At 47.7% G+C, this 12170-nt stretch overlaps 2 protein-coding genes across 2 annotated transcripts in view; one reads left to right on the plus strand and one right to left on the minus strand.

Annotated features, from left to right (window-relative positions):
• Nucleotides 1-8746, plus strand: part of LANCL1 (LanC like glutathione S-transferase 1) — a 17678-nt gene extending 8932 nt beyond the window's left edge. Inside the window, exons 4-9 of the mRNA XM_005021780.6 lie at nucleotides 3607-3742; nucleotides 4045-4191; nucleotides 5889-6071; nucleotides 6560-6736; nucleotides 7023-7095; nucleotides 7969-8746. Of these exons, the coding sequence (XP_005021837.2) occupies nucleotides 3607-3742; nucleotides 4045-4191; nucleotides 5889-6071; nucleotides 6560-6736; nucleotides 7023-7095; nucleotides 7969-8045 (793 nt within the window). The 3' untranslated portion in view covers nucleotides 8046-8746. The remainder of the gene's footprint in view (nucleotides 1-3606; nucleotides 3743-4044; nucleotides 4192-5888; nucleotides 6072-6559; nucleotides 6737-7022; nucleotides 7096-7968) is intronic.
• CPS1 (carbamoyl-phosphate synthase 1) overlaps nucleotides 1-12170 on the minus strand; it is a 175043-nt gene that overhangs the window by 124529 nt on the left and 38344 nt on the right. The gene's annotated exons all lie outside the window — the stretch shown is intronic.

Raw genomic sequence — 12170 nt, forward strand, 5'->3', positions numbered from 1 at the left:
GCAACGCAAACGTCTGCCCTGAAGAAGCTTGCCTGGCTGGGGCTGCAGGTAGGGGAGCAAGGATAGTGCTTAGCTGGCATTGCCACTTCAGAAATAATTCAGGTAACACAGGGAAAAAAATGCCCAAATTAAAAAATAAATAAATAAAACTAATGGGAGGTTTGGGATTTTTTTGGAACCCTTAAATTTAGCTTTACTGCCATTTTGAGGAAAAGGAGAAATGTGTCACTTGCTTCCACTTACTATTTGTTAATTGGCTTTGACTTAGACCTACGATTGACAGCATCCTTTTCAACTGCTGAATGCAGCTGGTTATGATTCATTTATTTCTATTTCCTGCCTTCCTTCAACTGTTTTCAGATGTATTTTTGTTGGATACTTAAGAAAAAACAGGACATAGAAGCAGTCCTACAATCAGATCAGCAAATGGCAGAGGAAGGAAAGAAAAAGAGAGGAGGAGATTGCAGTTGCAATCTTCTTTCTTGCTTAAGGGAGATAAGTTTGAGAGGGTGAGAAACAGCCCTGTGCAGCGATGCTGTTCAGGAGTGGTCAGCACACAAACAAGACAAATCCCAGGCACTTCAGAATGACGCTGAATGTCCTTAAAACAGCCATGAGCACATCGTGCATGATACGGATTAAAAACGTCAGGAATGGCTATCTGAGGGTCCAGTATGACTTGGGCACCCAGTTCCCACTCCTTCAACTAAGAATAGCTTCTCATTTCCATAGATGCGGTCAGTCTGAAGACAGATCTCCCTTTTTTATTCTTAAAATACTCTGTGGTTTGGATTTTCCTTAAGACTGTGTCCAAGTGATGAATCTCACTATGACTAATGTATTTGCTAACAAGGCAACTGATCTGTCAACTATTAGCAGCCAGTTGTGGTCAGTACATAAGCCCCAAGTTATGGAAAATCCATGATTTTTCTTGCTGTAATCTCCCCCTCACATATCCCTACTGTTCTGCTTACGGTGTTGTGGCAGAATGGAAACTCGTGATTAATCCTGCACTGCCATCTAATGGCATAATGAGGGTAGAGCCTTGGAAATGGGTTTCTTCATACATCTGAGTGGAAGAAAGAGAGAATTGTGGCATTTTTGAAGGAACATTTACACTGTCCTTGCTCTACCACCAATTCCCAGAGCAGTTAGCCTGACCATGCTACCTTTAAAAAGAGAGTATTTCTCTTTGAGAAATAGTTCCCTTGATCAAAGCTCTTCAGTGGGTTTTGAATATGCTGTTTAGTTACAGAAGGGTTGCTAAGTTATGCAGTGTCTGGAAAGTGGACTTCTGTTACAGCTGTGGGGAAGGAGAGCCTCTCTCCATTGTGTTCTGCCTTTTAAAGCGCATCTTCAGGTGCTGAGGAGAGAATTCACCAGCCAGGTTCTCCCTGCAGTAGGAAAGACAGGAGCTTACTTTTCTTCCTTGCTGTTGCCTAAATGAGTTCATGACCAAGAAATGTGCTTTTATGCTCAGGAGAGTAACGTTTCAGGGCAGCCCATTTTCCGAGACCGTGTGAAAATCTGAGCTGTGTTCCAGGAGCTCTTTTCCCTGCTGTCCCCCACCAATTCAGCAGGTCAGCGGTGTGCTTTTAGAGCCAGTGGCTTACAAATCCCCCCTCTTGCTTTGCAGCTACCTCACTTTCCCTCTGACCAGACACTAGTGATTTGTGGCAGTTGAGATAACAGCCTGATCTGCGAGCAGTGGCTCTTTCGTTCAGGGCCCTTTTTTTTTTATCCCCCTCACACCTGAAAAACACGTTTGGCTTGTAGTCTGTACAGCAGCAGCCTGGGTATCTCACTGCGCACATGCTGTGCAGCCCTGCCCCGTGGATCTAAAAGGACAGAAACTGCTGGCAAGCTTCTTCCCTGATGGCCCTGGCTGGGAAGGCAGCTAGAAGCAGAAATGTGAAGGGAGCAAGAACAGTAGCTCCAGCTGCTCCAGATTTCCTCAGTAAGAGAAGATTTTACATCCACACTGCTGAAAATCCTTAGCATGGGTGTTACTTTATATCCAGCCACCCATTGCTGCTATTGCACCTGACATTTTCCTGACATCCTCAGAGCTGAGCATCATCACCAGACAGCATCTGTTCCTGCCAGCCTGCTGCTGGGCACTGCCCATCTGCTGAAGCGCCGCCTTCCTCCTTGGAAGCCCTCCTTGTTATCTGCTTTCCTTGGACGTGGGGACAGAGGACACGGGGAAGCGGCAGGGCTTTCCCTTCAGCCCACGCAGCTGGGAGCAGGATCCCTGCCAGACAGGCTTGCCAGGCCCCTGGTTATTCCTAGCCTTGTGTGCAAAAGCTGTCTCTTGGGTTTAATCCGCAAGAAACCTCCCCGGGGAGCGATGCAAGAGGAGACAGGGCCAATCCACCTCGAGATGTTGTTCTCTCCTTTCTCCTCTGATATCTCTGCTCACTTTGAGTCCAGTGCCAAGGGAAACCCTCCTGCCAAAAGGAGTCAGAGCCCAGTGTCCTCTCTCTGCCTTGAGGGTACCTGGGACATTTGCTTGCCTCTTTCCCTCACAGCACCTAGTTCTGCCTGGGAGCAAGGGCTGCCAAAGTGCATCTTCTGTTCCTCACGCTGCTGTGACGGGGAAGCCCTGCACACAGTGCTCTCCTGTTTTAGCCCTTTCCCTCTTGCAACTGCAGCAGGAATCAGCTGAAGAAACAGCCTTGGAGCTGCTTTTGGTGGTGTTTCAAAAGTGATGGCATTTTTCAGATTGCCATCATTTCTCGGAGACGAACAGGAAAATAAAGCCAGAACCAGTCCCAGCCCTGCCTGCTGCTCTGACACGGCAGGACCTCCAGCCCTGAGGACAGTGTGCAGAGGGGCAAAAAGGAAGACTTGTGCTGAGAGTGAATTGGACTATGGAGTACCATCCTGAAGAGCTCTGTCACCATTAGCACAACGGGAATATCACCAGCTTCGCAACACCATAACAGGAAAATGGCTCAGAAAGTTTCAGACTGCAGCAGAGCTCCCACTCTGCAGCTGTGGGCTAAAGCCTGGTGCCAACCCAGCAGTTGTCATCGTGGGGCTGCCCCACAGGCAGCCCACAGCACTCACGCTCTCCTGAGCTGCCCACTGTTGTTTAACTCTTCCTAGAGAAGGCTTCTTCCATGTCCTACAGAAGCTTGATGTTAAACAACATGTCCAGGTGCTTCTCCCCACCTCTTACCTAGATTTCTAGCTCACGCCAGCACCTCTCCCTCCACTGACGGCGTAGCTCTGGACCCCTGCAGGCATGGCAGTAAAGGGGCTTTGCTGTCAGGACTTTGGAGAATAAGGGGTGAGCTTTTCTCACATACCTGCAGCACTAGCCTGACTTTCCAGCATGCAGCATTGCAGGGAACTAAACAGACTAAAGCATTAAGCCAAACAAAAAGCAGAGGAGAAGGAGGGATTCTGTACCCTGCATAACTGGAATGCTGAGACACAGGGACTTGTCTGACAGATCTCAGGGCGTGGGCAGGAGTAGGGGACAAACTGTTTTGTGTTGTGTTTTTTTTAGTGTTGTTTTTTTTTTTTAGCTCCAGTCTCACAACTTGTGTACATGGCTTTGATTGTCCTCTGATCACCCTCGTGAATTTTTCTTTATAGTTTGCTCCACCTACACAAGGTTGACCCCCGAGTGCCAGACGAACTGCTGTATGGCCGCATGGGCTACCTCTATGCACTGCTTTTTGTGAACAAGCACTTCGGAGAGGAAAAGATCCCTCCAAGTCACATCCAGCAGGTACTGCGGCTTCTCAAAAGCAGAGGCTGAATTAGCCATCTGCTGATTTGTTAGCTGTCTCTTCCCATCCCGCTCACCTTTGAGCAGGTAAAAAATCAGTGCCAGATGCAGACAATTCTGGCAACAAGTGAGAAACCACCTTGAGGTTTCCCTCCTGCTGTTCTTTTTAAGAGAAGCAGCAGTACATCCCCTCCTCCCCCTGCACCAGGGGAGTAAAGCAGCTTTGTTCTTTATCGGGATACCCATTGTGCTGGCTCCAAGACAGCAGCATTTCCCTCACCCACATATCTTCCCACCCACAGGTCTGCGAAGCAGTTGTGGCCTCTGGAGAGAGCTTGGCCAAAAGGAGGAATTTTACCACTAAGAGCCCACTGATGTATGAGTGGTACCAGGAGTACTACGTCGGGGCAGCCCATGGCTTGGCTGGCATTTATTACTATCTCATGCAGGTAAGACGCACTTGGAGGGGAGAGGCTGGTAGCACTTGTTTCACTTTCCTACAAGAAGGAGCATCTGAATAGGCTCAGGGCGGTGTCAGGCTAGGCAAGACATCTTTATAATGTATTTCCCTTTGTTGGTATCTGGGGGCTTTCTGCATTATTTTGTTGAGTTGGTTACTTGGAGCAATCTCAGATCGTTACAGAACAATAACCTGTAACAAAAACATGGTGAAAGAGATCGTATGCATAGAAGAAAAGTGGGAAATGCCTTCCAAGGTCAGGCCTTCTATCTAAATGTTAAAGTTGTGGGACTTTTTACTTCCATAAAGCAGCTGGGAGCTGCAGTGCCTTTTTGCTTTGAAGCTGTCTTTCTTACAGTTTTATACAACTCAGCAGAGTTCTGGGAATCTTCCCTGCCCTAGCTCTGAAATCAGCGTGATAATTCCCCTGTGTGGGTCACCTTGTGCATAAATTTACAGTGCTTAAGCTCTGTAATAACAGCAATAAACAACATTGCATCTTCAAAGCATTAAGAGCGCCCACTGAGCGATGCAAATTATTTTAACATAGCAAGGTTCATAGATATAGGTGGGGGGGGGGTTGGGGTATTATTTTTTTTTAGACCTAACTCACAGCAGGTGGAAAAAATTCACCAGGGCTTGAGCTTTTTTTCACGTCTGAAGTAGGAGCCTCAAAGTTAATTCCTGTATGCAGGAGCGGAGTTCCTGTGAATTTAACTCTCTTACATGACTCAGAGAGTAAGGGGTGGTTGGTGCTTTTGAAGCAGAAGGAGCTTTGCAGAAGAGGGATGGGAGGTGATTATTGCCCAGGAGTAAAGAACAGCTGACTGGGGGCAAGGAAGACAGCAGTGTGCTGCTGTGAGCTCAGATTTGCACTGAGTTTTAGGCTGTTTTAAAATTTGTAAAGTCGGAGTCTCCCATAAAATGCCATGCTGTGTGAAGCACAAGGAGCCTAGACGAGCTGAGCATAACGTACAGAAAACCTGGGGGGAAGCAGACAAGGGGTACACAGAGGAGGATGTTGGACTCCTTATCTCCAGTGCTTTTACAGCACAAGTATTGACTTCTTATTTCCAAGGCATCAGCCTGGGAACAGCGTGATCCCTAGATTGGAGTCCTCCTTGCAGCCTGCCGCAGGAGGTCAGAGCTGTGCAGTTTTCGTACCGGGCAGTGTCATTTGGAGGGGAAACCGAAGCCCCTCTCTTGCTCTCATCTGAGGCCTTGCAATTAGCTAGAAACATCTGTGAAAACACAACATCACCCCTCCGGAGGGGTGGCCCAGCAGCTCCGAGCTGAGGTGCTTGGAATCATTCCTGGTATTCACCCTTAATGCTGTTTTTATACAATTTACCTCTTTACTCCAAAGCTGGGTACCTGAGACTATTCTTACTTATCTTCAGGAAAAGACTTTTCTTCTCTTGCTTTGAGGGCTGCATCACATTCTTGGAGAAGTCTTTGTTTTGGGGATACACGAGGTATCTGGGAACGAGTCCCTGCTGAAGGGCAGCCTGGGGCCAAGCAGGTACTTGGGACACGTGAAAGCCTGGGCTAAAGAAAACACTTCATTTACAAGGAGCAAGAAGGGACATAGCCATAGGTGGCTTTGTTTCTATCTTTCAAGTGGATTTTGGACCTTTTAGGGAGGGACAGAATGGTTTCCCGGATTTAACACTTTCTCTCTTTTAGCCTGGCCTGGGAGTGAGCCAAGTAAAGCTGCACAATGCAGTCAAACCCAGCGTGGATTACGTCTGCCAGCTCAAGTTCCCATCAGGAAATTACCCTCCCTGCATCGATGATACCAGAGACCTACTCGTCCACTGGTGCCATGGGGCACCGGGTGTTATCTACATGCTTCTCCAGGCCTACAAGGTACCGGAAATCTTGCAAAGATCCTTTGGGGGCCCCTAAATGTGGAATTTCATCATGCAGAAAACATGCGAGACCCTCCTGCCTGAAAGCAGGATGGCTTCTTACAAAGAAATAACATCATCACCCTGCAGGGCCCACTGACTGCGGCAGTTCGTGTTTTAAAGACTTCATTTTAAAAATTATTTTTATAATTAAATTGTTTTTAAAATTAATTAAATTACATTTTTTTTAATTTATTTCTGAAAATAACCCATCAGTCTTGCAGGGTGTCCCGTTGCAGGTGGCTGATGGTGATAGCTAATTGTATGGTAAGTAACAGTCACACAGCTCCATCCATCACATCCAAACATCCTCCAAAACAGGCAGCAAAGTCACACTGGTAGGCAGGAGAGGAGCTAATTAACCCAGGCCACCCCACTCACGCAGGGATGCTCTCTCTGTGTGGAGGAAATTGCCTCAGTGTGGGGGAATATTTTGTGTCTCTACAGGTGTTTGGGGAGCAGCAGTACCTAAATGATGCCCTGCAGTGCGCAGAAGTGATCTGGCAGTACGGGTTACTGAAGAAGGGCTACGGGCTCTGTCACGGGACGGCCGGCAATGCCTATGGTTTCCTAGCACTGTACAACCTCACTCAGAACATGAAATACTTGTACAGGGCCTGCAAGGTGAGAGCCTGCGTGAGGAAGGGAGAGAATTATTCTCTTTTGCATATTTTACATCATGGCCTTTTCCTTTGAAACCTCATTTCCAGCATGGCAGAGGTGCAGCTAGCTCTGACCAGTTCCACCAGCATAGTCCTCGAGCAGTGCAGTCATTGCCTGACAGCCTGCACAGAAGGAATATCCTGCAGAAGCCTTGTTCTGCAAAGGGTTAAAGTGAAGATGAGGGTGGTATTTGTTTTACGACACATCTCCAGGAAAATTTATATGCTTTTTGTTCCTCTTTTCCCAGTTTGCCGAGTGGTGTTTAAGCTATGGTCAACACGGGTGTCGGACTCCAGATACGCCGTTCTCACTCTTTGAAGGTAACCTCCATTTCTGAGCTTGTGTTTTGCTCCTGGGCCTGAGCCAGTCCCGCACAGAAAAAAAACTGAATGCATGATCCACTGAGGGCTTTGCAAAACTCGATAAAGAATGGGAGGGAAATTGCGTTCGCTGATTTTACTCTTTCCCAGAAGCAGATTCTTGTAAGACAGGCCAGGAGCTCCAGCTAGAGGGAGCATCTTGTCCTCTTGGGCCTCCTGCACAGATTCTGCATGCAGATCTCAAGGGGAATTCATTAATGGGTGCAGGTCAAAGTCTGCCTTATGGTAGCCTGGCTTCTCAGGCAATCTCTCCTCTGTGCCTTTTTAAGGATTAAAATTCTCCATGGGCTTTCCAGTTCTATTTCAAACATGAGTGAAGAACAAGTGAGGCTGCATTTGTAGGCCTTTTTGGCTCCCGTAGCACTTTGTCACTCCTGCTAAAGGCTCCCCAAAAGCCTGCCGTCAGCAGGTGTTGCTGAAAGAACTGGTTCCCCAGGTAACCTAAGTCTCCCCAGCTTCGCTGCAGGCCAGCAAACAAGGGCAGCTGCATCAGTGAGGATATCACAGGGTCCAAAGTTTTGCAAAGATGTTCAGATTCTTAAGCCAGGTAAAGCCAGAAATGATGGGGCTGGAAGTGGGGTGACCCATCATGTTTTCCCAGGTGTTTTTTAACATTTGATTAATGTTAAATGTAGGTGGCTCTACCTACAGAAGTACATAAGCTGCTTGGGAAACTTTGGAAATTATTTGAGGTCCTTCTGAAAACATTTCCCTTTCTTCTGTCTTCCTGACTCATTCACACCCTAGATAACCAATAACATTGGTGCTCATACAGAATCTCCTGAAGCACATTGCCTTTTTTCTTGTTCTCAGGAATGGCTGGAACCATTTACTTTCTTGCTGACCTGCTGGTGCCAACCAAGGCCAAGTTCCCGGCATTTGAACTCTAAACCTGAGCTTGGCAGCTCCTTGCCTGAATCCTTCTGCACTAGGAAGAGCAGTTCTGCGCTGCTTTCTCCTCCTTCCAAACTCATCGTTGTTTACCTAACCGAACATCCACCCATCCCTCAGAGGGCACGCTAAGTTCTCTAATATTTCCAGTCGTCTCATTGCGTTGTTTCAGTTTAAAACACAGAATGCGGGGTTTGCTGGTGTCTCTTGAAAATGTGGGGCTGCAGTCGGGAGCTGGGGGAAAATGTACAGTATTTTGTTGGCTACAAAGTTTTGCTATTTTCTGTATCCCATTTTCTGGGAGAAAGATTTATATTGAATGTAACTTTGCCTATTTATTTTATTTTTTTTTTCTTTTGTGCTGACGAATAGTTGCAGGATGTTTGCCTTTAGAAAACAAAAGATGAAATACTGAGACCATTGCCCTGCAATATGCTTTTAAGTGTTTTCTTTCTGACCATCCATGGAGTAGGTAGTTTAGGAGCTGGGCTGCTCCATAAGAAGTGAGTATGACGGGCTGTGGAGTCTTTATATATGTTTTTTTAATGTCAGATTGCAAGTGGCGCAGCTGGAACTGACAAGCCAAAGCTTTGTCCAAAATTTACACCTGTGCTTTATAGGCAAAGGCTATTATGTATAGCTCCTTTGTGCATTTTTTCCAGTGACAGACGAATAAATAATCCACTAGTTTTTGTGCTTACTTGCTGTCTTGCAGAAGTCCATTGATCATTTAATGGAAAACTCCAATTTAAGTAAGCTAAGACTGCTTGCTGCTGTGGTTGCTGCTGCTTAGCTTTGAAAACTTATTTTGCAGTCCTTATTTAAAACTGTATGTGAATATTACAGGTGGCTGCCAGCAGCAGCATAGGAAAAGAAATGTATTCCACTGAGTCCTGTCAGTGTTTAGCCTGTTGCCTGTGTAGCTGTTGTTTCAAGGCTTTCTTGTAAGAAGCTTTTCTGAACCTGGTTAATTTGAGTCACTTGTTACTGCTTCCTGGAGTTCGGTATGCAAAGTGTACCCATCCAACTGGAAAATCTGCCCTAGGTTAAGTAGGCTTGACCTGTCAGCACACCGTATACTCGCAAGGGGTAAATGTGCTTTCCTGTGCTTTGCTGATGCTACGCTAATTTGCAGCAGTTGGGGACCTGACCCCTTCAATCACTTTCTTAGCACCAAGCATGACCCAGGTACTGAGCACAGGGGACCTCACTGACTCCACTTCACTCCCTTGTGCTGTTTGATGGCAGCTCCATGGCCCGCACAGGGGTAGACGTGGGTTTGATCTTTCAAGGGTGCAGGTGGTGAGTGCCTGAGGGCACTGACAAGCAGGTGAGTGGCTGCAGGGTGGCGTGCAGCTACAGCAGTCCGAGCCCTCTCCAGCCAGCATAGTGCACTTGTCCCGAGGACCACAGCTGACACGCTCACAGCTAGCTTGTGTCTGAAGGCAGGGCAGTCTCTTCTTTAACAGTGGAGTAGGCAGACCTGAAAGAACCTCCGCGAAGGGTTGTTGTAGCAAAGGGTAGAAAGCATTCCCTGCAGGCTGCCTTCTTCAAAGCCCAGCCTTTTGCAGAGGAGGTGGTTTGTGCAGCCTGATGTTGCAGCAGCACTGCGTCCCAGGGTTCATACATCAATCAGGTAAATCACCAGGGCTGGGACACAGCTGACAAATGGAGCGCTGTTCAATAAAACACTAAAATGACCAAGCTTTGGGTTATTTTACCCCCAACTTTGTGACAAGGATTCATTTCTGAAGAGATCAAGATAAGCCACAGCCACCACGCTGGTGAATTTGCTGAAATGTTCCCAGATGCATCCGTAAGCTGGACAGTGCCTGTGGGTTACAGAACACCTTCAGAAGGTAAATGCTGCTGGGGCACTTCAGACAGTTTTGAGCCTGGTGTTGCAGCAGTCCAAAGCTGCTCTATCACAGATGCTTTCTTTTTCCAACAACCATAGTTGCACAGACTGTGTAGTCAGAAGCATACGCATGTAACCATCAACTAAGAACTACAAATTACATTATTCATTGTGCTGTTTTGGTTTAAAAACCTAGTGCTGCATACTCCCAAGAAATAAATGAAAACCACACTTGAAGGTGCTGCCACCCAGCTCCATTTTTGTTGCCAATAAGATGAAAAATGTCCCAAATGCTGCCAGCCAAACAGCATCTGCAGGTGTGCAACCCCCACAAAACCCTGCTGTGGTTTCAGCTCCGAAGAAACGACAGCAGGCTCAGCGATGTATGAGGTGACAAAGGCAGGGACAGTGTGAGGGGACAAATCTGTTACTGTTCCCCCTGCCCATCTTTCTTTGAGCTCCCCTTCCCACACTCAGTTTGGGTACAGGGCAGGCTTGGGGCCCCAAAAAGCTGCTGCTGGAGATGCAGCTACGTAGGGCAGAAAATTACTGGCACAGAGCTTCTTTTACATGAGTTACCCAGCCAGACTCCACTTTTCTCCAGCATCCCCACCATGGTATCACCTATCCCCTTCCCCTCTTTTTATTTTTTTGTTTGTTTGTTTGTTTAAAGGGCACAACTTGGCCAAATTTGAGTGGGGTTTTCTTACTGTAGCAACCAAGGGAAGGAAGCCCTGACCTGAAGGCCAGCACCCAGACCAAGCCCCCAAGAGTTATAACACTATCCCGTGCCTGAAGACAAAATCAAGCAGAGTACAAGGTAGCAAACTGTAAATGCAGGAGGGGAGAGCTGACTGAACTGTGTGGCCGAGGCAATGAGCTGGAGCCTTGCTCCTGGCAGGGGAGCGGGCTTGGAGACTGCCCTCATCCAAGCCTGGGTGGATGTGGAGGTGGCTTTGGAAAGGGTTTGTCCCCCCCAGCAGTTGGCAATGCAGCCCGACTGCTGCTGCAAACTCCTGCTGTCACCTACCCATAGCCAGGGTGGCCCTGAGCCGGGGTGCTTCCTCAGCATCCTCTGCGTTTACACACACACCAGTTCCTTCTGCCCTCCTCCCAGGATGCCAGGAGCTGGCGAGTGTGTGCCAGTGCCCTACCTGGCTCCAGTTGCCTGGGGTTTGCACAGAAGCTTTGCACGCACTTAGCTTAAGGCAGCCAAGCCCAGCAGCTGGGCAGCCGCATCCATGGGGCTGCCACGAGGAGGGCAGAGCCCTGCGAGGTTGCTGCAGCACCCCAAGGGCTCTGCCTCTCCACTGCAGCCACCTCTCTGCTTTCCAGGCAAGCACAAGCTTGCTGGAGCCACCCTGAGCCTCAGGAGCTCTCAGTATGGAGGGGGGAGCAGGATCTCCACAGCTATACCCTGCCAGGGCCTGCCTGCTCATCCCAGGGCTTCTCATTTGACCTGAAGCTGCCATAATGCAACAAGCAGGAACAGATTAAGTCTTTTCATCAGGCAGCTCTTAAAACAGCTTGAACACACAGAGATGTCTGATCTGGGGCCAATAGGGACCATGAAAAGGGTAAGTTACTCCTAGCTAGCCCCTCCTGATTTGGCCGAGGAAGGCTGTGACCAAGATTGTGCTCACAAAGAAGACACCACCACCCCGAAACGTCCAGCCAGAGCCTCCAGTAAGGAGTTACTCTGAGGTAACTGATTTTAAAAGCAACAAGAATTCTTTTTAACAGGATACAGGGGGTGTGTCCCCCCTCTAGTGGAGCAGGGTGCAAATATCTGATAGATGCAACAAACTCTCCAGGTATAAGAGGAAATGCCGTGCTGGATAGAACGGGCTAATTCAGCAGGCTGCTAAACCACCAGGAATATTGCAGGGAACCTAGCAAGAAAGAAGAGGCTTGTAGTTCAGTTGCTAAATCATGCCTGAAAGAGCTAGGATTCAGTTCACAGAGAGCCCTGGGAAAGTCACAGAAACTAAAAAGCCCATGGGGATGAGGTCGTATTCGTACAGTGTGAGGAGTGAGAGGGAACTGAGAAATGTGGAGACCCCTCAGAAGTGGTGCACAGCCTCAAAATGAGGCTTGAAAAAACACATTGCTTCATTGACTCCTCTCTTCCTGAATGAATCAAAATAACACATTTAATACCTTCTGCTTTTTTTCTTTTTTTTTTTTGTAATATTTTTATTTTTCTCTTTATTACCTTTGCTTCTCTCAGTAGCAGTGATGCTGTGGAAAAATCATCTCTGTGGGT

Source organism: Anas platyrhynchos, chromosome 7, assembly GCF_047663525.1.
Source record: "Anas platyrhynchos isolate ZD024472 breed Pekin duck chromosome 7, IASCAAS_PekinDuck_T2T, whole genome shotgun sequence".
In the NCBI taxonomy this organism is placed as follows: domain Eukaryota; kingdom Metazoa; phylum Chordata; class Aves; order Anseriformes; family Anatidae; genus Anas; species Anas platyrhynchos.